We start from the raw sequence: 26,812 nt of genomic DNA on the forward strand, positions 1-26,812 counted from the left end.
GAGTCCCAGTAATAAACCTGGTGGCAAAAAAAAAAACCCAAAACAACTTCATATATATATATATATATATATATATGTATATATATATATATAATATCTATGACCTTGGGAGGACTATGGCAATTACTGCTGAAGGGGGATGAGGGTGCAAAACTTTGGTGAGGGGAGTGGTCTGGAATTATACTCCTATTATCTTATAATATTGTAAATCATTAAAAAAATATATATATATATGTATTTCCCCCCCTAGAGCATCGTCAGCTCTGGCTTATGATGGTATGGAGGACTGAACCTGAGACTATAGAGCCTCAAGCATGAAACACTTTTGTATAACCATTATGCTATCTCCCCCACTCGTTTTTTAACCAGAGCGCTGTTCAACTCTAGCTTATGGTAGTGCTGGAGGTTGAACCTGGGAGCTCAGCTCCTCAGGCATGAAAGTCCTTTTGCATAACCATTAAGCTGTCTCCCCAGCTCCCCAATACACATGGGTCTGGGGAGACAGCATAATGATTATGCCTTCTGTCACATGCAGTGCTGGGGAATGAACTCAGAACTCCATGTTTGCAAGTGCAGAGTTCCACCACGGCACCACCTCTTGGGCCACTGTCTATCATCATTCTCTCCCTTTAAAGAATTGTTTTATATCTTTATTTATTTATTGGATAGAGACAGTCAGAAATCAAGAGGGACGGAGGACATAGATAGGGAGAGAACCAGAGAGACTCCTGTAGCCTTGCTTCACCACTTATGAAGCATCCCCTTGCAGGTGGGGACCCAGGGTTCAAACCTGGGTCCTTATGCATCGTAACATGGGCGCTTAACCAGGTGCACCACCACCTAGCCCCTTTATCATCATTCTCAACCACACTGCTACACAAACTCTTACTATTATCTGAGCTTCACGGAAGTTAGGATTTTCCCAGGGTAACATAACTAATAAATGGCAGATGGGGATTTCAATCTAGGCTTATGTGCTTCCTATGCCTACACATTTTACACTTTGCAGTCTCTTAAGTAGATTAGCATTGCAGGGGGCCAGAGTGGGAGAGTCACAGAAAACATTTCAAACACTTCTAAACATCACTTTCCAGGGTCTTCATCAACTGTGGAAGCTGTCAGGTGGACCAAGAACCCACCTCTCACCATTCTGCATAGTCAGTACCTGAGGGCACTCAAGAAGAGCCAGAAGTCATCTGACATTGAACTTTATTTGCTTGGACCATCTGATCTGCTGTTCCTCCTACTGGGAAACAGAGATAATGTCCTCTACAACAGGCCAGAGACATGCCAAAATAAACACTGTGGTCGGGTCGTTTACAAGACGATAGATGGGTTTTATGGCTTCTAGTCAGGTCTCCTTTCTTTTTGTCTCTAGGCAGGTGTTGCTTCATCAAATAGCTGTCAGAACTGCATCCTAGAGACCAATAACTAACTCTGGTCCAAAGGCTTGATTACAAAGAAGTATAAATTACCCAGTTGTTGCTATGAGAATTTAGTTTTTACTGGCCCTGACAAGAACCATGGGAGGGGATAGAAAGGATAATCCAGAGATAGAAATCAACTCAGGAACTTTAAGAAAACGTCAGGCAAGGGCTGGCAAACTGATTCCAGCAGAGAAGGTGGGAGTGGAGGTGGCCCCAAGCCCGCCCCCCCCCCCAAGTGGCTAGCAGTTCTTTGTGCTTCTGAGGTGGGTCTGAGAAAGGACTTGCTCCACAAAGGCCTTCAGCCACTTACTTTGACTTCTTTGGTACAGACCCCCCCACACACGCCTTACTACCCTCTGGAGCTGCTGTTTGCCACCATACATCCTCTCTCCCTTCTCTAGCTGCTACAAGGAGGACTCAGAGCCAGTAAGGCCCCCCAAAAAGGAAATACTGACAGGGTAGCCAAGTCTTTGTTGCAATTCCAACTCTAGCCACCTGGGGGCGTCAGCCCCCCAGGGATAAGGCCCCCAGTCCTGGAGTTTCTTGCGGGCAAGGTTGTGAGTTAGGAAGGCCTTCCCAGCAGGTCTAGGGGAGGCTCGGTTTCTCCAGCACCTGAGGGCGGGCAGAGTGCACCACGAAGTCTCAGGTTTCAGGGGGATGGCAGTTGCCTGTCTAAAGGCTTCTCTGTTCCTTGGAATTGTACAGAATGTCTCTTGTGGCTTTTTCCTCCTCCCTCCTTTTTTTCCTGTTGACTTTCGCCATCCGGAGCTCTGAATCACCACAGGAAAACAGCACATGTTGACTTTACAGCTCTCTAGCCAACGTCAGCTCCGTCCCATGGAGCCGGGGAGCTGGCCTCCCGGTGAGTGGCAGGGGGTGGAGGAGGAGCACCCCGAGCCTTTCCAAAAGGAAGACACAGGAAATGTAAAAGGAGGCAGGGACCAAGGTAAAGGGAAAAAATGTGTTTCCTAAGAGCGGGAAAAATGGGGTCCCCTATCAGAGCCCCTGTACTGGCTGGGAAACCAGGATTACGAAGAGGGAAACATAGCAGGCAGAGGTCCCCCAGCTCTGGAGCTGGGTCCTTCTGGTGTGAGGTAAGGCCTCATCTCTCGCCAGCAGTATCTTTTGACTCAAAAGTCAAGTTCAGGTTGCAGGTCTGGAAGATGCTCCAGAAGCTTCTTCCTATTCTGCCTGAGCTCCCCAAGCCCTGAGCACTCTTGGTCTTTTGGAGAAGCTGCCAAGGAGAACTTTCTAGGGCTTTGTTCTCCGTTCATTGCTCCATTTGCTCTTCTCTCTTTTCTTCCTCAGGGATTTTATTCCGGGCAAAGAAGCCAAGCTGTAGAGCAAGAGATAAGAGGGCTTCATCAGATGCCCAGTGTGGGGACCCTGCCAATAGCCCTCGCCTGGCTCTAAAGTCTTCACTTTTGTTCTACTTCCAAAAGTGAGACTTGAGTTTATTTCCTTTGGCTTTGTTAAATGAAGCCAACACTAGTGGCATACAGTGATGAAAACCCAGGCAGACATAACACACACACACACACACACACACACACACACACACACACACACACACATCTGTTTAGCCATCCCGCACAAATCCTGTCTCCTTCTCTTCCCTCAAGGAAGATTCAGCTCACTGGCTCTGAAGCCCATAGTGCCTTGCAAACAGCCCACTCTTACCTTCCAAAGGCAGAAGACCAGAAGCGCCAGCAGGAGCAGCCCTCCCAAGATGCTGCCCAGGAGGATCCACAGGGAGATGAGGACAGGGTGGGTCTGAATCACCTCCAGGAGACTCTGGAGCAGGAGATCATTGGATTTCACCAACATCCTTCAGCCCAGCTAGCCTCAGCCCACTTTCTAGCAAAGTCACCCCAAAAAGGAAAGTATACAAGGCAAGAGACCCAAGTGGGAATGGAGGCTTTAGTACCCAAGCCTTTTGAGTGCTCACTCTGAATCAGTGACCACTGCTCTGCAGAGATACAGAGATGCCTCTATTTTTTTTTTGGGGGGGGGATGACCAGAGTACCCACCCACTGCACCCTATCACCTACCCTATTCCCCTAGCACTATATATTTTTTATTTATTCCCTTTTTGTTGCCCTTGTTGTTTTATTGTTGTAGTTATTATTATTGTTATCGATGTCATTGTTGTTGGATAGGACAGAGAGAAATCGAGAGAGGAGGGGAAGACAGAGAGGGGGAGAGAAAGACAGACACCTGCAGACCTGCTTCATTGCCTGTGAAAAGACTCCCCTGCAGGTGGGGAGCCGGGAGCTCCAACCGGGATCCTTCTGCCAGTCCTTGCACCATGTGCGCTAAACTTGCTGCACTACCGCCCGACTCCCCCTAGCACTATCTTATCAGCTCTCAGGCCCAGCTTCCAGACTCACCTCACTCCACTGGGAGGTTTCGGGCAACTGGAGGACACTGCTTGCTTCAGTCTCCAGCTCAAAGGTACTGACCACAGTCAGAGACTTGAATTTGGCCTGTGGAAGAGGCAGATGGGAAGATGTTCAAAGTGAGCCCACTTCAGGGGCTATGTCCAGTGATAATGATGAGGCTGAGAGACACTATTTCCAAGATCCACCAGACCAGAAGAAAAGGTTGAGATCAGTAAGAAGAGAGAAGAAGGGTAGTAGATGGAAGGAAGGCCACTGGTCCTTTGGTTATATGGTTTGCTTGGCCTGAAATGATTTCCTCTTTCTTTTTTTAAATTTTCTTTATTTATTCCATTTTGTTGCCCTTGTTTGTCGTTAATGTTCGGGGCTCCAGCAGGCCGGGCTAGCTTTGCGGCGGTGAACAGAGACTCGAGGACACACGGCTGGGCTGAGAAGCTGCAGTTTAATCTTTATTCACGAGCGGGCAAATCACCACACCATGTGCTTCCCCATCATTCTCCTCCAGCGGCTGCTGCTGGGACTCTGGACCTCCTTAGCATAGGGGGCGGGGAGAAAGAGGGGCGCCAAACTAGCAGGGGCCAAACCAAATCTCTCAGAGGTAGGGGGAAGAGGACCAAACCAACACGAAGAATACCAACACTTGTTGTTATTGTTGTAGTTCTTCATGTTGTCGTTGTTGGACAGGAAAGAGAGAAATGGAGAAAGGAGGGGAGACAGAAAGGGGAAGAGAGAAAGATACCTGCAGACCTGCTTCACCATCTGTGGAGTGACTCCCCTGCAGGTGGGGAGCCAGGGGCTCGAACTGGGATCCTTGAGCTTTTTGCCACGTGTGCTTAACCCGCTACACTACCACCTAACTCCCTAGTCAACAATTTTTTTTGGCTCTGTATGTTAACTCTTTTTTCAGCCACTAGGTTCCAGATGCTAACATGATGCCAGCCAGACTTCCCTGGGCAGATGACCCCACCAATGTGTCCTGGAGCCCTGCTTCCCCAGAACCCTGCCCCACTAGGGAAAGAGAGAGACAGGCTGGGAGTATGGATCGACCTGGCAATGCCCATGTTCAGCAGGGATGCAATTACAGATGCCAGACCTTCCACCTTCTGCCTCCCAAAATGACCATACTACCAGAGAGATAAAGAATAGGAAAGCTTTCAGGGGATGGGATGGGATATGGAGTTCTGATGGTGGGAACTGTGTGGAGTTGTACCCCTCTTATCCTATGGTTTTTGTGAGTGTTTCCTTTTTATAAATAAAAAATTAAAAAAAAACACAACAGAATATCACTGTGGTACAAGCAATACTAGGGATAGAACTCAGGACCTCAGGCATGCAAATCCCGTGCACTACCATTGTGTCACCTCCCTGAACACATAAATGACTTTCTTCTTGTATTTTTGCCACTAGGGTTATTCCTTGGACTCCCAGGAGCCATTTTTGCTTTCCTCAAGAAAGAGAGATAGAGAGGGAGAGACAGAGGGAAGAGAGATGCCTGATGCACTGCTCTACTGCTTCTGAAGCTTCCCCCCCCCCCCCCCCGCAATCATTCCCATGTGGTGATCAGAGGCTCAAACTTGGATCCTCATGCATGATAGTGTGTGAGAGCTATGAGTGAACCACCTCTCAGGTCTCCATAAATGAATTTTAAGTAGGGTCCAAGGAGCTAGCACTATGGTTATACAACAGACTTCCATGCCTGAGGCTCTCAGCTCCTAGTTTCAATCTCCAGCACCACCGAAAGAACATTGCTTTGGTTAAAATTAATATACATATTTGCCTCCAGGGTTATTGCTGGGGCTCAGTGCCTGCTTTACAAATCCACTGCTCCTAGAGGCTATTTTGTTGCCCTTGTTGTTTATCATTGTTGTTTTTATTGTTGTTATTGCTGTCATTATGTTAAATAGGACAGAAAGAAATCGAATGAGGAGGAGAAGACACAGAGGGGGAGAGAAAGATAGACACCTGCAGACCTGCTTCACCATTTGTGAAGCAACTCTTTGCAGGTGGGGAGCCAGGCTCGAACTAGGATCCTTATTCCGGTCCTTGTGCTTCACACCATGTGCGCTTAACCCCCTGCGCAGCCCAAAATAAAATATTTTTAATGTCTTTTAAGGAGTTCATTTCCTTTTTGCACCAACTCCACAAAATAGGTATTTAAAAAGGTAGGTATTAAAAATAATATTAAAAATAGTAGGTATTAAAAATCTTCTCATCATTTCAGAGATGAGAAGAAAGAACTTTATAGAGATGAGACCACTTGCCTAAGACCCAACAGCTAGTAGGATGCAAAGTTAGAACCTAAACACAATCTGTCTCAAAAATCTATGCTAAAATTCTCGGTAATGCAGCCAGGGAGGTGGCATCGTGGGTAGAGTGCTGGATTTGCAAGCATGAGGTCCTGAATTCAATTTCCAGCATCACATATGCCAGATTGATGCTCTAATTCTGTCTGTCTCTATCTCTATCTCTTGATCTCAATTTCTCATTGATCAAAAAATGGATCTTTACAAAAATTAAAAGTTCCAAGTAAAAGCAGGAAAGAATAATAGGAAAAACTTACCCTCTGGAAAAAATTGTTGTGAATCAACCTCAGTAGTCCAACAGAGACTTCAGCCCCCTTTGCCAGGTGTCCAAGGTGGCACTTTACGACCTGACACTGAGTATTGCTCCAATTCTACCAGAAGAGAGACCAGTCAAGACTCTGACATGTACAGAACCCCTTCTCACTACTCCAGGCTCAATGCAATCCCCTACCCCTCCTGCCCTCTAGGCCCAGAGTTCTCCCCCTTCCCCCTCCCCTAACACTCCTACTCTGGACACCGTCCCCAAACTTATACCAGCCTGCTCGTGTACTGGAGCTCCTCTGGGTGGACAGGGACCAATGGTGGGTCGGTCAGGTTCTGCACTGTGCAGCTTGCCTAAAGGAAGAACCAACTTAAGGGACCTTCTTGATGATGAGAGACCAGACATGCTGGGCTGATTAGACAAGGCTCCCCACTCTCTTGGAGTTCTCCCTGGGCAGCCCTTTTTCCTCAGAGAAGCTTCACATGTAATCCAAAGGTCTCTCTGAGAACAGCAACACCACTACCCTCAACCCAGGTAGGGAGCAGAGTACCCCAGGTCACAGTGGCAAGGTTCCAGACTCACATTGTGAGTGATGACCTGGGATAGTGACAAGAAGTAAGTGCCCTCGTGGGCTACAGCTGGCAGGAGAGCCGAGATAATGAGGCCGCTGACCACGTAGCAGCCAAGGTTCTGAACCTGAAAGAAGTATTGGAAATGGGGGGATGGGGTTGGGACAGAAGCCCCTTCTACATCTTACATACCCATGAGACCTAAGAGAGACTCTTTCCATCCAGGTCCCATTATTCTTTCCCCCCTTCCCATGATCCCCAAGCTCAGGTCAAACTTCTCTCTTTCTCAGGCTACTTACCCTAAGAGTGGTTTTAAATTCAGGGCCAGGTCCCAGTGGGAGGATCCCATATGGGTGAACCTCATAGCGGTGCAGAGTGGACTCACTGTGTGGATACCAAGTCAGGAAGGGCATGGTCACAGCCATGACAGACATGGGGGACATGGGGTCAGCACTCAGATAAGGGTTTAGGAAAGGCAGGGCCCACATATGGACAGTCAGATGGGGATGCAAAGAGAAGAAAGGAATGGGGAGCTGGGAGATAGTGCACCGACTTAAGTGCACATAGTGTGAAGCACAAGGATTCTGGTTCTGTCCCCTGGCTCCCCACCTACAAGGGGGGTTGCCTCACAAACAGTGAAGCAGGTCTGCAGGTCTCTCCCCCTTTATCACCCTCTTTCCCTCTCCCCCTCTATCTCCCTCTCCTCTCTCAATTTCTCTCTGTCCTATCCAATAAAATGGAAGAAATGGCCTCCAGGAGCAGTGGATTCGTAGTGTAGGCACCAAGCCCCAGCAATAACCCTGGAGGCAAAAAAAAAAAAAAAAAAAGGAGAGAGAGAGAGAAGAACTAGACACTGCTCTTGTACATGTGCTGCTGGGGCTTGAACTCAGGAATTCATGCTTGAGAGACTAATACTTTATCCACTGTACCACTTCTCAGACCACCCAGAGTGGTACTCTAGTTCTCATTCTCTCTCTGTTGTTAATAAAGAAATACTAAGAGAGTAGAATAGAGGGCAAATGACGGAGCAGCTCCAAGATTAGGGCTTTGGAGGATGCTAAAATACATGCAGGAGGAAGAAAATGAAAAGAGCATAAGTCTTGGGGTCAGAGTGGAGACCCAGAGGACCTGCGTCCTACCTAGAGAACAGGAGGTGAGGCTCATAGAGGATGTAGGCAGAAGTCTGGGCTGTGTTGTCCTGAAGGGTCTCATTTCTCTCCAGGCTGTTGCTGTAAGGTTGGAGAAGAGACTCCCATCCCATCCTGTCTCAGTCTCAGATATCACTCTCTGGAGTAGGGACATAGGTTTGACTCCCCCCACCCCCAACAGTAGAGAGGTGGAAGGAAATCCCCTTTGTCCTCACCTAGTGGCGGTCAGCCTCACAAGGACCTGGCTCTGAAGAGCAGAGCAGCTGAACTCAAACTCTAGCAGGAAAGTCACCTGGGGGGTCAGGGGTATGGTCACTGGGCCTTTCCCCTGTGTACCTCCTTCCCTGTAACCCCAGCCCTATCTCATCCTGGGCCTCAACTTACCTTGGCTCCAGTCTGAAAGACAGGGTGGCCCACACTGCAGAGCCGAGTGTGTGGGGCAGGGGCAGCACACTCCACCTTCACCAGGTTATCCCTCTAAGAGCAGGGACGGGGCAGAGGCTGGAGACAAGACTGCTTGGCTGAGGCGCTAACCACTGGGATATTCTCTGTAGCTCTTGATAGCCCAGGCCCAAACCCTAATCTTCCTTCCTGGACTCCCCCCAAACCACCCCATCCAAGGGCACCTGAGGAGTGAAACTAGCCAGGTGAAGGTTTCTAGAGAAGCCAAGCCTCAGGCTGCTGTTATAGGCATTCTCCTTCCTGTTCTCCAGAGTTGCTGACACTAGCACTTTCCTCCGGCCGCCTCGGACCAAAAATGGGGTCTTCCTAGAGGTCAAAGGGGGAACCAGAGTCTCATTTCTGTTTTCCTAGATGAGAAACAACCCCCCTAAGCTTCCTCCCACTCCCTTCCAGTCTGTCTCAGGTGACCCAGGATGGGCCAGTTCTTGTCTTTCTCACCTGGAACCTCTGATGTCCATACTCGCTTGAAGGACCAGATCAGTGACACACTCATTATCTGGGCCACAATCCTTCGAGAAAGGGACCTAGAAGAAAGAGAACAGGCTGAGGGTTGGGAGGAAGACTGAGAGCAAGAAATGAAATTGGGATAAGTGAAAAGAGCAGGTGCCCCTTTGGATTTTAGCACCATCTCACGTCTCCTCCCTTGTCTTTCTCTAGAATTCTCTGAGGCAGGGCGGCTTTGCCACCCAGGGGCAGGGCTTGGTACTGCTGACCAGCTTTCTTATGGAGGTGGGTGCTCCCTCATCCAGCACAGGTCCTGGCTTCGTGGTGTTATCCAAGGCAAAGGTCACAGTCAAGGCCACTGGCCGAAGGTAATCAGATGTATCCTGAGAGAAAATGGATCATAAGGAGTCAGGGTGAGGGGTACCACCTGCCCCCCCCCCAGCAGAATATGATAATTATAATGATCAATATTCAGCATTTCCAGTATGCTAGACCCTTTCCCAAGATTTTGCTAAATACCATTACATTTTATTTTAACATGGAACATAAAAAAGTATGATGTAGTTTTTTTTTATTTAGTTTGTTATTTTTAGATTAATACAGAAAAGAGAGTAAAAAAAATAAGAGCACTGAAGCTTCCTTCAATGCAGTGGGAGCTGGGCTCAACCATAGGTGGCCGAAGTAGTGCACTGTTCAAGTGGGCTATCTTGCTGACCTGTTATTATTTTTCAACCAGAGCATCACTGAGGTCTGATTTATGGTGGTGCCAGGGACTTAACCTGGTACCTCAGAATCTCAGGCATGAAAGTCTGTACTGTCCCCTTGATCTGCAGTTGCCTCCCCTTTGCAGGCAAGAGAACTGAGGCATGTAGGTTATGTGAACATTAGTGCTCACAACAGTAATTGCCAGAGCTGGTATGCACATTCAGATCAACTGGACTCCAAAGGGAAATTTCTCAGTTTCATGGCTTGGGTTTTCTTGCCAACCCAGCAGAAATCTCTCCTCTGATTTAGACTCCCACTCACTCACAGGGCCTGGTAGAAAGCTCTCCCTGCCTCTTCCTCACCAGCACGTGGAAGTGCAGCTGCTCACAAGTGACATTGCCCACACTGAGCTGGAGTCTCCGATGGGATAGCTTCTGGCCAGAACCATCAAATGCTGCTCGGGCCCCAGCTGTCCATTCATCCAAGGATGCTGTGAAGCGTACATCTGAATGAAGCAAAAGAGAATAGTTGGAGAGGGGCCTAGAGGCTCAGGTTGGCCAAGGCTCTAGAGCTGCCCAGATGCTATGGGGTTACTCACAGAATCGGCGGTCCCAGCGGCCAGGAGTGTGGGAAGTCACCTGGAAACACAAGGCAGCAGAGAGGCAGGCTGCCTCCTGGCCCCGCCGCCTGCAGTTCCTCTGCACCACACTGACAGCTGGAGGGCTTACATCCAGTGAAGGGGCCAAGTGCACAATGGGCCTAGAACTGGGGAGCAGGAGAGAAAAAAACTTACTTGAGTAGGAGGTAAGCCCTTGAGGAATTCAGTCCCCATCTCTGTCTGCCTCCTTGAGGTCAAAAGAAAGACAAATGCATGCACTGCCAGAATTGAACTCAGAAACTTATGCTTGAGAACCCAAACCCAGTGCTTTACCCACTGACCCATTGTGCCACCTCCCAGGCTGTGCATTCATTGTTTCACTAAAGGTTTTTTGTTTGTTTATTTGTTTGTTTGTATAGAGACAGATAAACCAAGAAGGGAAGGGGAGCTAGAGGGGAAAAGAGAGAAAGAGAGTCCTGAGTAGGGGTAGATAGCATAATGGTTATGCAAAGAGACTCATGCCTGAGACTACAAAGTCCCAGCTTCAATTCCTTGCACCACCATAAGCCAGAGCTGATTAGTGCTCTGGTGAAAAAACAAAACAAAACAAACAAACAAAAAAAAAAAAGAGAGAGAGAAGATAAAAATGAGACCTGCATCACTGCTTATGAGGGCTGGGGGTTTGAAACCAGACCCTTCTACATTGTAACATATGCACCTAAGCAGATGCTCTATGGCTCAGCCCCTCACTAAAGATATTTATTTATTTCATTACTATCAGGGTTATGACTGAGGATCAGTGTCTGCACTACAAATCCCCTACTCTTGGTGGCCATTTTTTCCTTTTTTTTTTCCTTTCTATTTTATTTGATAGGACAGAGACAAATTGAGAGGGGAGAGGGAGATAGAGAGGGAGAGAGAAAGATTTACACCAGCAGACCAGCTACACACCACTCATGAAGCTTCCCCACTGCAGGTGGGGAGCGGGGGCTTGAACCCTGGTCCTTGAGCACAGTAATGTAAGCACTTGACCAAGTGCATTACTGCCTCGCCACCCTGTGTTAAGATTCTTACATGGGGGAGCTGGGCAATGGCGCAGCAGGTTAAGCGCACATGGCGCAAAGCACAAGGACCAGGGTAAGGATCCCCATTCGAGCCCCCAGCTTCCCACCTGCAGGGGGTTCACTTCACAAATGGTGAAGCAAGTCTGCAAGTCTCTAGCTTTCTCTCCCTCTCTGTCTTCTCCTCTCTTGATTTCTCTCTGTCCTATCCAACAACAATAGCAGCAATGGCAACAGTAACAGTAATAGCAACAGAGCAACAAAATGGGGAAAAATGGCCTCTAGGAGCAGTGGATTTGTATTGCAGGCACCAAACCCCAGAGATAATACTAGAGGCAAAAAAAAAAAAAAAAGATTCTTACATGGATAATCTCATTTAATCCATGTGACAAGCCTATCACAAACCTGTAATAAGGTAACCCCTGTTATTGTTCCCATTTTATAATATAGGAAGTGGAGATAAATTAAGTTGACCAAGAAATTCCAGTCTGAGTCTACGGTTCCAAAATCGCTGCTCTGCTACACCATCCATTCACTGCTGCCTGAGCCAGGGCCCCTCACCTGAGCAGGATGGCTGCCCCTTGGGCACCCACAGCCACGTCCACCAGGTCGTCCCCGTCCAAGTCTAACCGGCCATCCACACTCCGGCCAAAATAGTTCAGAGCCTGGGGCATGGAGCTAGCAGCTATGCGCTGAGAAGAAGGAAGGAAGGAAGGAAAGATTGAGGGAGTACGCATAAGCCTGTTTCCTCGGCTACCCAGAAGGCTCTTTCTAATCTTCACCCCAGGCATGGAAGAAGCAAGAGAAACTTGCCCATGTTCAGTAGACTCTGGTACAGCAACCTGTAGCCCACCCTACCATCTCACCACATACATACACATATATATTCTTTTTTAAAAAAACATGTATTTATTTATTTATTTCCTTTTGTTGTCCTTGTTTTATTGTTGTAGTTATTCTTGTTGATGTCGCCGATGTTGGATAAGACAGAGAGAAATGGAGAGAGGAGGGGAAGACAGAGACGGGGAGAGAAAGATAGACACCTGCTTCACCGCCTGTGAAGCGACTCCCCTGCAGGTGGGGAGCTGGGAACTCGAACCAGACTCCTTCTGCCGGTCCTTGCGCCACGTGCGCTTTACCTGCTGCGCTACCATCCGACTCCCACATATATATTCTCTTTCTTTCTTTCTTTCTTTCTTTCTTTCTTTCTTTCTTTCCTTCTTTCCTTCTTTCCTTCTTTCTTTCTTTCTTTCTTTCTTTCTTTCTTTCTTTCTTTTATCAGAGCACTGCTCAGCTCTGGTTCATGGTGGTGTGAGGGATTGAACCTGGGACTTTGGAGCCCCAGGCATGAAAATTTCTTTGCATAACCATTATGTTATCTACCTCTGCCCACATGTATATTCTTTTATTAGTGAGAGAGATGAAGACTGAGACACACAGAAGGAACAAGATGATCACTCTGGCACATGCTTGTAACCTCATGCTTGTAAGTTCCACACTCTATCCACTGCACCACTTCCCTGACTACTTTTAAAAAGCAATTTTAATTGATTTGCATGTGCAATGCTAGGGATTGAACTCAGGACCTCATGGTTTGAGAGTCCAATATTGTCCACTGTACCACCTCCCTTCACCTTTTGGACTACCAGTAAAAATGAAAACAAAGGGGCCAGGTGGTGATGCACCTGGTTGAGCGCACATGTTACAGTGCACAAGGACCCAGGTTCCAGCACCTGGCCCCCACCTGCAGGGGAAAAGCTTCACAAGTGGTGCAGCAGTGCTGCAGGTGTCTCTCTGTCTCTCTCCCACTCTATCACCCCCTTCCCTCTCAATTTCTGTCTCTATCCAGCAAATAAAGATAAAAAAATAAATTTAAAAAAGTTGGTTTAAGAAAGAAAGAAAGAAAGAAAGAAAGAAAGAAAGAAATGGAGGTTCTGGGAGGTGACACACCTGGTTTAGCACATCAATTAGCATGTGCAAGGGCCTAGGTTCAAATTCCCAGACCAGACCCCTAACTGAATGGGGGAAACTTCACAAATGGTAATGCAGGGCTACAGGTCTCGGTTTATCTTTCTCTTCCCCTCTTTCTTTCTTCCTTGAGCTCATTTTCTCTTTGTTCTATTTAAAAAAAAAAAGCCACTGGTAGTGGTGGATTCATTGTACAGGCACCGAGCTCCAGTGATAACCCTGGTGGGGTTAAAAAAAGAAACAAACAACAACAACAACAACAACAAACAACAGGGCAACAAAAGGGAATAATAAATAAATAAATTTAAAAAAAAAAAAAAAAAAAAGCAAAAACTTTGTTCATCTGGGTCCCAAATCCAGAGGATTGCAGAAAGCAAAGCAAAGGCTTCCCCAGACTGCCACTGCTTTACCTAGGTCCGCCTACCTGGGAAGGGCGTGGCCTAACTCCACTCTGGACTCCATGATAGAGATACAGGGCTCCACGGTGCCCATCCTCCAGGGGCGCCCCCACAGCAACATCTGCAAAACCATCTTGGTTCAGATCAGGAAGGGCACCCATGGCGAAGCCAAATCGAGCGTCCTGGGGGGGCTCTGGCTGAAGGGTTCCATGCAGCATCAACAAGGGTTGCTGGTGGGTGTGAAGAGAAAGAAGACAGATTTAGGAGTCCCACCCCCTCGGCCAACACTTATGGCTGTAGACATGTATAAACACAGCCTTCCCTTCCCCCCCCCCATCCCTGAGGGAGGCCAGCAAATCTCACCTGGCCCACCAGATACACATAGACCCGTCCTGTCTCCTTGTTCTGGGGCCCCAGGAACATGGGGGCAGCCACAAGTAAGACATCAGTTGTTCCATCCCCATCAGTATCCAAGGGGCAGAGCTCACTGCCAAAGTAGGAACCGATCTGGGGAGAGGTGACCCCAGAAGGGAGGTGACTATGGACAAGGGGAAGGCCCCACTGGTCTGATAGACTCTGCATTCTGGACTCAGCACAGATTTCAGATCCCTTCTTGTCCCCAATCAACCAGGAGGGACTTCTGAGTTAAGGACTTGCCCCCCAACTCCCCCACACCCCTGATGCCCTACCTGCTCTCCTTGGAGGCTCTGGGCCACCCTCACAGTCCCATCTTTCTTAAGCTGGAAAGCAATGACCTTTCCTCGATGTCTGAAACGAGGGGCCCCTGCGAGAAAGAGGCGCTGTCCACCTCGCAGCAGCATGGAGGAAACAGAATAGCCTGCAAGTGAGCAAGGAATTGAGGTGACAGGAGATAGGGTCAAAATGGGAAGGTTCCCTTGGGGGTCGGGCAGCAGTGCACCCAGCTAAGCACACATATTACAATTCCAGAGGACCTGGGTTCCAGCCCCTATCCCATACCTGCAGGGGTGGGGGACCGACCCTTCATGAATGGAGAAGCAGGTCTGCAGGTGTCTATCTTTTTCCCTCTCTGTCTCTCTCTTCTCTCTTAATTTATATCTGTCCTAAGGAAAAATGACCACTGGGAGCAGTAAATTCATTGTGCAGGCCCCGGAGACAACTCTGGTGAGAGAGAGAATGAAAGGAAAGAAGAAAGGGAGAGGGGGAGTCGAGCGGTAGCAGCGCAGGTTAAGCGCATGTGGCACAAAGCTCAAGGACCAGTTAGAATCTGGGTTTGAGCCCCCGGCTCCCCACCTGCAGGGGAGTCGCTTCACAGGCGGTGAAGCAGGTCTATAGGCGTCTCTCTGTCTCTCTTCCTCTCTATCTCCCCCTTCTCTCTCAATTTATCTGTCTCTATCCAATAACAAATTAGAAAGAAAGAAAGAAAGAAAGAAAGGAAGAAAGAAAGAAGAAGAAAGGGAGAGAAAGAATGGGAGGGTCCTTAAAGGGAAAGGATAATATCACAAAGAATGGAACAGGTCAGTGAGAAAGTACATGAAACAAGAGTGTACTTCATACCACCCCCTATTTCCATACCCTATGCCAGTGGGCTCTCCTCACCCCATAATCCTCTGAAACTCCCTGCCACTCACCCAGGTACGCTGCATGGTTTTGGAAGGCAGGGGGGAACTCATCTTCCAGGGCTGTCCGTGGAGGGAAAAGGCGATGGCCTTCTTCAAGCCACAACACTGAGCCCCCCCAGTCATAGGCCCCAACCATCCCAAAGAGAATCCCATCCTGTAGGAAAGAACCAGATGAAGTTGTTGAAAAGGCAGTGAGGAAAAAGGAGAAAATGTCCCAGGAGGAAGAGGGCCACTGAGGGTGTCTATGTCATGTGGGGATGCATGGGAAGGTTAATGGAAGAATCTAGAATGCCCTGGGGTCAAATTTGTCTGAGGCTGGAAGAAGTCAGAGGTTTCAAGGGATCATAGAGGGGTCCGAGACTGTCCAACCTTTAGCTGATGGGTAGAGAAACCAATCTGAGACATTTCCAGACCAAAGGAGCTTTCGTTTTCTCCATGGGTCCCTTGAGTGTAAGGAAACATGGATGCAGTATTAGGGAAGTCAGCTCCCGAATTCACCTACTGAATGCCCTACCCACGCCAGAACTCTCTGCATCTTGTCCTACATTTTCCCAAGGCAATCGTTACCCTCAAGGCCAAAAATCCGGTCTCCCAGTGCATCCACAATGTCAGTCAGAGCAGCTTCATCTGTGACATTGAAGAAGAATCTCTCATCTGGATCACTGGCAATAGCTCTGATTTCCCTCAGGAAAGAGCTGGGATCTCGCTGCCGCCGAAGGTAGTGTCCCAAGACCTGGGGTTAAGAGACCAAGGTGGGGTCTGTTGGCATGTGGATGGGGAGATGATGAAGCTGGTATACAGTGTAGCCAACCAAAGTACAAGGAGGAAATATGGCTGGCTTCCAGGTATGGTCAACATCCCTGGTTTCCTCAGGTTCTCAGTTCTTAATATTACTGTTCCCATTCCCTTCCACCCTTCCAGATCACAAGTATATTCTCACTGCAATCCCATATCGTGTCACTCTTCTGGCCTCACAGGCCTCTAGTGCTGCAGGAAGCTCCTCTCCATCGTGGGATTCCCCGTCAGTGACAACCACCAGTAGCCTGGCAGCCTCTGGTCGGCCTCCACGGGACTGACTGAATCCTTCCGTGCTGAGAAGAGACCAGTGAGGTGTGGTCAGATGTATGCAGGTCTTACCACCATTTAAGTTCACAGAGGTCTGCCATTTTGACTTTTTGTCCATTTCCCTGATAGGATCTAGCATGGAGATGCACACAGTACAAGCTCAAGTGTTTGAATGTCACAGAATATCTAAAGCAACACATTATCAGTACAAATAAGTACAAATTTCATACATTCATCAAATATTGCATTCAGGGGCTATGGAATCAGCTCTCCTGGATACTGTGCTGCTTTCCATGTGCATGTTCCAGGTTCAAGCCTGCCCTCCACATCATTAAGGAAGTTTTGGTTTTGTTGTTCCTCCATAGTCTCCCCCTCCCCCATGAGTCTATGTCCCTCTTAAATTAAAAGGAAAGAAAGGGACAAAGACAGGAAGAAAGACAGGCTGAGGAGACAGTATAATGGCTATGCAAACTGATTCCATGCCTGAGGCTCTGAACTCCTAGGTTCAATTCCCGGCAATCACCATATGCCAGAGCCAATTAGAGTTATGGCCTCCCTTTGTATATCTTCTGTAGTTCTTGCATTAAAAACAAATAAATATTAAAAATAAATAATAAATATTGCATTTGGGATTTTATTTATTTATTTATTTACTTATTTATTTATTATCTTTGTATATTTATTGGATAGAGACAGCCAGAAATCAAGAAGGAGGTAATAGAGAGGGAGAGAGACAGACACCTGCAGCACTGCTTCACCACTCCAAAAGCTTTCCTTCTGCAGCTGGGGGTCAGGGGCTTGAACCTAGGTCCTTGTGCATTGTAGCATGTGCAGTCAACCAAGTGCATCACCATCTGGCCCCTTATTTATTTATTTATTTACCAGAGTACTGCTCTGCTCTGGCTTATGGTGGTGCTAGATATTGAACCTAGAGCCTTTGGTGCCTCCGGAGAGAAAGTTATTTTGCATAACCATTATACTGTCTCTCCAGTCCTTGAGTGGACAAACTTAAGGAACTACAAAATAAAGGCAAATGGTCAGTTCAGTGAAGTCTCCCAGAGATGACTTTTTAGATCATGTTTGAACACTGAACTAGGACATGTAAAATAGAAAACCTGAAGCAAGTGGAGGTTTGTAGAGAAAGGTCATGCAGGGGCCCAGGCGATGATGCACCTGGTTAAGCACACACACTACAGTGTGCAAGAACCCTGGTTCAAGCCCCTGGTCCTCACCTGCAGGGTGAAGTAGAGCTGCCTGTGTCTCTCTCCCTCTCTATTTCCCCCCTCCACTCAATTTCTCTCTGTCTCTATCTAATAATAAATAAATAAATACATAAATAAAGAGATGGCTCATGCACAAAGCCCAGGGCCAAACCGCAGCACCGTATGAAAGTACAATGACTCTGTGGTATCTTTCTCTCTGTGTCTCTTTTAATATTCTATTTATTTCTATTTTTTTTGAGAGTGACAGAGAGAAAGATACACTGATAGGGAAGAATGAGAAAGAGAGAGATCTGAGTGGTGGTGTCCGGAATAGAACCTGGGATCTCAGAATCTCAGACATGAGAGCTCTTTGCATAACCACTACACTGTTTCCCTCTCTGTTTCTTTAGGAGTCTCTCTGCATGAAAAAACAGCCTGGGAGAAGTAAAGTCTAACATGCATGAGGTCTTGGTTTTGCAAAACAAAGTAGAAATGGAAGGATGAGAGAGAGAACAAGATAAACTGCTATGAGAGGAAGTGCAGTGACAGCCAAGTTGCCTTTAGTGTGCACACAAAGGAAAGCATGCAGGGAAACTTAGCATATCCAGACTGTCCCTCAACCCTCCCCCAGCCCTGCTCACTCTGGCCTCCCACATTCGCCTGGAGATGCCTCACCAGGCCACCATTATTGCTTGGGCAGTCTTGGTTTCTCGGCCCTCTCTCCGACTCAGGTTCCTTGCCGCTCTCACCACTTCTTCCTTGGTTCGGAAATCTCCCAAGGACCACTCATGTACAGATCTCTCTCCATATTGCACCAGCCCCACCTAAGAACAGTGTGCATTTGGGTGAAACACAGGAATATAGAAAAACAGAGAGAGGAACATCTGGATACCACCAGGTAAAGACACAACCTTCATGCATCTTCTCTCTTCCCATCTTCACACTTCAGGCTCATCTCTGTTGCCTTCTCTTACCTGTATTTGTTCTGGATCAATGAACAGTCTCCCTACTAGTCTTCGGAGGAAGGTCTGCACTTCAGACCAGGGGTAGATGCTATTGGAGCCATCCAAGACAATGACAACATCCATGTATGTGGGGCAGCCTGGAAGTGAGGCAGGGCAATGGGGAACAGAAGGGTAGAAGGATATTGGGCATAGGGAAAGAGGTCACATTCAATTTAAATATTTATTTTTTTTATTCTTGTAAAATGATTTATTTGGGTGGTCAGGGAGATGGCACAGTGGATCAAGTCTCAAGTTTGATCCCTAGCAGCACATACAGCAGAGTGATGCCTGGTTCTCTTTCTCTCTTTCCTCCTATCTCTCTCATGAGAGAGATAAAGAAAGAGAGAGAGAGAGAGAGAGAGAAAACCAGAGTATCACTCTTGCACACATGTTGATGGGAATCGAACTTGGGACCTCATGCTTGAGAGTCCAATGCTTTTTCCAGTGAGTTATGCCCCAAGTTGTCCCATCTTTCTCATAAATAGCTTTAAAAAATAAGGGAGGGGGGCTGGGCAGTGGCACGCCTGGTTGGATGCACATATTATAATTCACGAGGACCCAGGTTCAAGTCCCTGGCTCCCACCTGCAGGGGGCAGCTTTATGAGTGGTGAACTATTGCTGCAGGTATCTATCTCTCTTTCTCTCCCTCTTTCTCCCCTCCCCTCTCAACTTCTGTCTCTATTCAAAATTAATTAATTAAAATTAAAATATTTATTTGACCCAGAAGATGGTGCAATGGATAAAGAGTTAGACTTTCAGATATGAAGTTTTCAGTTTAATCCCCAGCATCCCATATGCCAGAGTAATCCTCTGGTTCCTTTCTCTCCAACCTCTTCATAAATAAATAAATTCATTGTTAGTATTAGTAAGTAAAGATAAGAAAACTTGCTTGTAAGGGAGGAAGAGAACCGGAGCACCACTCTTACATATGGATTACCACTTGTAAGTCCTATTATCCACCTCTGTACCACCCTCCCTGGTCACTCAACTCAAACATATCATTTTACCTCTCTTTTTAAAATTATCGTTATTTATTGGATAGAGACAGCCAGAAATCACAAGGAAAGGAGGTGATAGAGAGACAGAAAGGCACCTGCAGCCCTGCTTCACCACTCGAAAAGGTTTCCCCCTGCAGGTGGGGATGGGGGCTTGAACCTGGGGCCTTGTACATTGTAATGTGCACTCAACCAGGTGCGCCACCACCCGGCCCCTCCTTTCTTTCTATAATTATTTATTTATGAGAAATACTTTATTTTTTGAGATAGAATCACTTTTCTACCTACCTACCTCTCTTGTGTGTGTTTTTAATAGTTTTTTAAAGTTTTTATTTATTGTATAGTGACTGAGAAATTGAGAAGGAAGAGGGAAGCAGAGAGATAGAGGGAGAGACACCTGCGGTAATGCTTCCCCTGCAGGTGGGGGTCTGGGGCCTTGAACCTCAATCCCTGAGCATTGTAACACACATGCTTTACCAGGTACACTGCCACCCAATCACCTCTATCTTGTGTGAACTTAAAATATAGATATAAGGGAGTTAGACAGTAGCACAGCGGGTTAAGCGCATGTGGTGCAAAGCGTAGGGACTGGCATAAGAATCCCGGTTCGAGCCCCCAGCTCCCCACCTGTAGCGGAGTTACTTCACAAGCAGTGAAACAGGTCTGCAGGTGTCTATCTTTCTCTCTCTCCTCTCTGTCTTCCCCTCCTCTCTCCATTTCTCTCTGTCCTATCCAACAACGACATCAATAATAACTACAACAATAAAAAAACAAGGGCAACAAAAGGGAATAAATAAATAAATAAATATTAATATATATATATATATATATATATATATATACATAAGTATAGGTATAGACATTAGGTATAGATATAGGCATTAGGTATAGGTAGATACACTTTTTTTCCTTAGGGGCTGAGGAGAAAACTTAATAGTTATGTAAAAAGAATTTCGTAAGTGGATCAAGGACTTGGATGTTAGACCACAAACTATCAGATGCTTAGAGGAAACTATTGGCAGAACTCTTTTCAGCATACATTTAAAAAATTTTTTTAAAATATTTATTTATTCCCTTTTGTTGCCCTTGTTTTATTTTTTTTTATTGTTGTAATTATTGCTGTTTTTATTGTTGGATAGGACAGAGAGATATGGAGAGGGGAGGGGAAGACAGAGAGGGGGAGAGAAAGATAGACACCTGCAGACATGCTTCACCGCCTGTGAAGGGGAACTGGGATCCTTCCACCAGTCCTTGTGCTTTGCGCCACGTGCGCTTAACCCACTGTGCTACCACCTGACTCCCCTTCTGCATACATTTTAAAAACATCTTCAATGAAACGAATCCAATTACAAAGAAGACTAAGGCAAATATGAACCTATGGGACTACATCAAATTAAAAAGCTTCTTCACAGCAAAAGAAACCACTACCCAAACCAGGAGACCCCTCACAGAATGGGACAAGATCTTTACATGCCATACATCAGACAAGAGTTTTATCACCAACATATATAAAGAGCTTGCCAAACTGAACAAGACAACAAATAACCCCATCCAAAAATGGGGGGAGGACTTGGACAGAATATTCACCACAGAAGAGATCCAAAAGGTTGAGAAACACATGAAAAAATGCTCCAAGTCTCTGATTGTCAGAGAAATGCAAGTAAAGATAACAATGAGATACCACTTCACTCCTGTGAGAATGTCACACATCAGAAAAGGTAACAGCAGCAAATGCTGGAGAGGGTGTAGGGTCAAAGGAACCCTCCTACACTTCTGGTGGGAATGTCAATTGGTCCAACCTCTGTGGAGAACAGTCTGGAGAACTCTCAGAAGGCTAGAAATGAACCTACCCTATGATCCTGCAATTCCTCTCCTGGGGATAGATCCTAAGGAACCCAACACATCCATCCAAAAAGATCTGTGTACACATATGTTCTTGGCAGCACAATTTGTAATAGCCAAAACCTGGAAGCAACCCAGGTGTCCAACAACAGATGAGTGGCTGAGCAGGTTGTGGTCTATATACACAATGGAATACTACTCAGCTATTAAAAACGGTGACTTCACCGTTTTCAGCCGATCTTGGATGGACCTTGAAAAATTCATGTTAAGTGAAATAAGTCAGAAACAGAAGGATGAATATGGGATCATCTCACTCTCAGGCAGAAGTTGAAAAACAAGATCAGAAAAAAAGAAACCCACACAAGTAGAACCTGAAATGGAATTGGCGTATCGCACCAAAGTAAAAGACTCTGGGGTGGGGATGGGTGGGTGGGGAGAATACAGGTCCATGAAGGATGACAGAGGACCTAGTGGGCGTTGTATTATTATATGGGAAACTGGGGAATGTTATGCATGTACAAACTATTGTATTTACTGTTGAATGTGAAACATTAATTCCCCAATAAAGAAATTAAAAAAAATAAATACAGAAGTAGCAGGAAAAAAAAAAAGAATTTCATGCCTGAGGCACCAAAGTTTCCTTGTTCAATCCCTAGCACCACCATAAGTCAGAGCTGAGCAGTGCTCTGATTAAAAAAAAAGAAGAAAAAGAAAAAGAGTAAGAGATTTATTTATTTCTTTGGGCATAGGGTATGAGGTCACATTCAATTCAAACATTTATTGTTTTATTCTTGTAGAAGTATTTATTTGGGTAGTCTAGGAGGTGGCACAGAGGATAAAGTGTTAGGACTCTCAAGCATAAGGAGAGGAGAGAGAACCAGGCATTATTCTAGTCGTGCAACGCTAGGGATTGAATTCAGGGCTTCATGCTAGAGTTCAGTGCTTTATCCACTGTGTATCTCCTGAGCCATACAGCTGGGTTTTTGAAGTTAGTCACATTAGTTCAGATCAGACAGTCTTCATGCCTTGGCAAAGAATCATCAAGTCTAGAAAATCTGAGGCTTTTACAGGCAGTAGGTAACAACCCCTCCCAGGTGCCATCACCTGTTGCCTAGTCTCCCCCCTTACCTCCCCACCCATGCCCTTCCTGGGGCCCAAGTCCTCAGACCCCTCTTCTGACTCACGTTGTGCAGTAGGAGCTAGGCTGCCTCGGGGCTGGAACGAACCATCTACTTGGGCGCATATCCCAGAACTGAAGACAGAGGAACCACAAGCACGGGACCAGAGAGGGGCGCAGGCCTGGGGTGAGTGGGAAGAGAGAAACTCTGGACCTTGGCACTTGTTGCCATTGAAACCACTCACTGAGATCCCCTTCCTTGCTTTCTGAGGTAATTTCCTGACCCCTGCACACAGACCCGTTTCCCTTCTCATGCAACTTTTCTCTGCCATTATAAGAGATCTCATCCTCTATCTCTTTTTTAACTTAGTTTCTTTTATTATTCTTAGAAAAGACAGAGAAAGGCTGTGAGAGAAGGAAAGACAACCACAGCACTGAAGCTCCCTACAAGGCAATGGAGGCTGGGTTTAAACTTAGTTTGGTGGTCCAGGAGGTGGTGCAGTGGATAAAATGTTCGTCTCTCAACCATGAGGTCCTGAGTTCAATCCCCAGCAGCACATGTACTAGAGTGATATCTGGATCTCTCTCTCCTATCTTTCTCATTAATAAATAAATAAAATATTAAAATAAATAAATAAACCTAGTCTGCACGCATGCTTTTTTGCTGGTCCCCTCTCACCCTTTCCTTAGCTCACCATGAAGCCCCCATCGCCCTCTGTCTGGACTAGAGACATGCCCAGGTGCATGTTCACCGCAGGCTGAGATGAATTCCCAAGTTGGTAATTACCTGGTTGGAAGGAACAGGAGAGAATAAGATTGTGGGGTCACATCTGTTGCACTTGAGTTCAGGGTGATTTGAAGAAAAAGTGGGAATAAGTCAGGATCGAGCTGGGTTGGGGAGTAGGGGAGGTATAAAGGGGCTACTAGACATTAAGGTTATAAGTGAGGATTGGAAGAGGGAGGCAACTTCTTACCCAGGTGGCCTTTGGCACATGGGGCATTGTGGGAGGCCCCTACAGGGCAGCGATAAACGTCCCCCCTTCGGTCACCTGAAGGGCCATCCCAGGGAGCACCCACCAGCATCCTGGCAGAAGGACATGAACAGAAGCAGAGTGTGAGTGTGACACTTGAGACAGGCCCAAAAGAAGGCACTTGGTGGTGGCAAGGCTGGTACCACAGCCACTTCCAAAAGACCCAGACTAGTTTAGTATCCCATCCATTCTGCCTGCACTTGAGACACTCTGCTCCAACCCCATTTCCCATGATCCTTTGATTCCCTCCTCACCATCGCTGTCCACCCCCAACATATTGTAAGACACGGTATCCAAATTCAGCCTCAGGTGGTCCAGGGAACAGACGTGGGTGATGCACATCCAGATTAAATGAGGAGCAGAGACCTGGGGGTAGGGTGTGACAGGATCATGAGGTTAGCAGGACACAGTCAGAGGGGCTAAGGAACCCCGGCAGGGGCACAGACAGAGAAATCAAGAACAACATTTTCATCACAACCATTCTCCTCCTGGCCTCTGTCAATGTCATGTCCTCAGGCTCCCTGAAAGATGAGCCACTTCCTATGTTTGGTCCAGCTGGCTCCCTGGTGGCCCTCTGCCATGCTGGTACACAGCTGGATTTCCATTCCCGGCCCTGAAATCACATTCACAGGCATGTCTGGAAGGGTCAAGTTCCTCTTTTCCACATCATTACTCCTACACATCCTCCTCTCCAAGCTGAGTCCAAAGAGGGGGAGGGCCCTTCTGTAGTCTCAGAGCTTCCAAATTTCCAAATTCCTACCAAATTGTCCCCCAGACCCAGAATTCTTGGGAGAACAAGTCTAGGGCTGGAGGTGTGGACTACTGCAAGTCTGGGTGTCTCCTCTTCCTATCTCTTTGTGGCTCAGTGTCCATTGTTACTCTCTCTCCTTCTCCAATGTCTGGGCCTCTGGTTGATTCCAATGCTGCAGAGCTCAGTGGTAATTACCTGGGTGGGGCCATTGGCCTGCCCACACACAAGACTTGCCATCCATCCTTAGAGGGTGAGTCCCCTCACCCCATAGTTTTCCACAACTTGCTTCCTTCCTGCCTCCTCCACCCTCTCAACTACCCTTAGCCTACCTTATGTCTCCACTAACTTTCTGCCTACTCTAAAGGTCCCCTCCGTCATGCCCTGATTCTTCCCACCCCAAACTCAATCTCTTTGAAATCACAGCTGGTATTTTAGGAAACAATGATTACAGGGCACTGGTGAGGAAAAACTCCAGGCCTCTTGGCTCTCCCATGGGTTCTTTCCTTGCCTGTGTCTTGCTTCATTTTTCAAAGCAAGCCCCTCTCAGGTCACCCCACCCCACTACCACCAATGGCACCAGCTCTATTTCAAGTCATGTTCATTTATAGAAAGCTGTCATATAAGTGAGTCTTTCTGCGTTCAGAAAACAGGCAGAGCTGTGACCAGGAACTGCAGTGCATTGGTTAGGCAAACCCAGAATTGCAACCACACAGTTCATCAGTTATGCCTCTGGCCCCAGAGACCACCAAGGGTATGAGGAAGTAGGGAGGAGGAAATTAGGAATGAGACTAGCCCACGTGGAAGGCCATATGTTGATTTTTGGTCCCCTCACTCCTCCAAGGGTTGGGACAAAGGTTTTAGATAATTGGACCCACATCTTACAAAAAACTCCCAAGGTCTCAATATTGAATTAGCCGTATGTGTAGGCATAAGAAAGCTAATATACATACAGAGAGATGAAGAATAAATAGTGACGACTCACTCTTACTCCCAAAGAATTTTAACCTTAAAGGTCCCAAATCCAAGCCATAAACACATCTCTCATTCCCACCAGAACTAAGAGTTTAATCTCCCTCACCTGTCAGGAAGACCAGAGGCAAGAGCAGGTGAAGGGTGAGGGGCAGCTCCATGCCTGTTTGTCCGTTGAGAAGTCCTCTGTGCTTCTGCCCCTCTGGTTTTCTGTTTTTTTTTACTTTCCCTCCCATCCTGCCCCCTCCCACTGGCAGCTAAAAATAAAGTTGGAAGGAATGGGAGGAGTGATGATGGGGAACTGTGGGGAGCCCCAGACCAAAAAGAAAAAAAATAAATTAAAAGAGAGAATTTAGTCTATTTCACTGCTTTGGTGCTGCCCCCTGGAGGCACCCATTCAATATGCAGAGATCCCAATTTGTGACCATTTTTTGGTTCTATCCTTTGTTGTTACCAGGCAATAATGCTTTCCTGGGGGAAAAGAATGGGAGATAGATCTATTTTACTTCCTAACCTTATTTATGTCAACTTGGAACATGGAAAACGCAAGAAGTGGTAACAGTCCTTGCTAGGGAAGCCCCAATATATATATTTGCTTGTTTTTGTTATCAGGATTTCACTGAGGTGGATTCTACCTCCAACTCCCCCAGGCAGAGGGTCAGAAGGAGAAGGAGAAACATAGAGACAAGACAGGATAAACTGTTCTACCACTCGTAAAGCTTTCTACTTGCATGGTGTTCCCACGTGGTGGTCAGGAACTCAGACCTAGGTCTTCATACATGGTAAAGTGTTTCTTTGTCAGGTGAGCTATCTCCTGGGCTCCACAAATTAGGACTTACCAGCCTTCTCCTGTGACTCTCAGCCTATCCTGCCTTAGTTTTTGAAAGGAGTATAAATTATCGAATGGTATGGAATGTGCTTTGTAGAGCTAGTATGCTTCTTCTTCTTCTAGCGTTTGCCCTTCTTCCGTAGCCAGTCAACAGCGTCAGATTGAAAGCTGTCAGGAGCTGCATGTTGCTGGCTTTGAAAGTGACTGGGATCCATGTGGATTCGGTCGGCTAGGAAGGATCGTCAGTTTCCCCAATGGATGGGTACTCACAGGATGCACCACGAGAAGGTCGATCCAATGCTAGTATACTTATTTTATTTATTTTTGAGAGAGATGTAGCGAAAGACACAGAATCACCAGAGCACTGCTCAGCTCTGGTTTGTGGCGGTGTGGGGGATTGAACCAGGGACTTCGGAGCCTCAGGCATTTGCATAACCATTATGCTGTCTAGCATACTTTAATCTAAACATCGTATCTTTTTTCTTTCTTTCTCTCTTCCTTTCCTTCTTCTTTCTTTCTTTCTTTCTTTCTTTTTTGCCTCCAAGATTATTGCTGGCACCACGAATCTACTGCTCCTGAAGGCCATTTTTTCCATTGTGATCCTGGTTGTTTTATCGTTGTTGTGGTTATTATAATCATTGCTATTGATGTCACTGTTGTTG

General features: G+C 46.8%; 2 protein-coding genes across 2 annotated transcripts in view; one reads left to right on the plus strand and one right to left on the minus strand.

The window, feature by feature from the left end:
* GPR89A (G protein-coupled receptor 89A) overlaps positions 1 to 26,812 on the plus strand; it is a 327,321-nt gene that overhangs the window by 287,277 nt on the left and 13,232 nt on the right. The window lies entirely within an intron of this gene.
* ITGA10 (integrin subunit alpha 10) lies at positions 1,193 to 25,611 on the minus strand. The gene is made up of 30 exons (XM_007538683.3): positions 25,431 to 25,611; positions 23,856 to 23,967; positions 23,545 to 23,654; positions 23,266 to 23,357; positions 22,638 to 22,752; positions 18,587 to 18,714; positions 18,288 to 18,436; positions 16,286 to 16,436; positions 15,913 to 16,078; positions 15,715 to 15,788; positions 15,355 to 15,499; positions 14,434 to 14,582; positions 14,108 to 14,251; positions 13,771 to 13,974; positions 11,940 to 12,070; positions 10,318 to 10,484; positions 10,082 to 10,224; positions 9,284 to 9,397; positions 9,009 to 9,094; positions 8,735 to 8,876; positions 8,493 to 8,585; positions 8,324 to 8,400; positions 8,100 to 8,189; positions 7,260 to 7,344; positions 6,974 to 7,087; positions 6,664 to 6,744; positions 6,387 to 6,500; positions 3,818 to 3,913; positions 3,108 to 3,221; positions 1,193 to 2,763 (listed from the first exon to the last, which is right to left on the minus strand). The coding sequence occupies exons 1-30, from the start codon at positions 25,555 to 25,557 to the stop codon at positions 2,698 to 2,700; spliced, it is 3,579 nt and encodes a 1,192-aa protein (XP_007538745.3). The 5' UTR covers positions 25,558 to 25,611; the 3' UTR covers positions 1,193 to 2,697.

Source organism: Erinaceus europaeus, chromosome 11 (genome assembly GCF_950295315.1).
Source record: "Erinaceus europaeus chromosome 11, mEriEur2.1, whole genome shotgun sequence".
NCBI lineage: Eukaryota > Metazoa > Chordata > Mammalia > Eulipotyphla > Erinaceidae > Erinaceus > Erinaceus europaeus.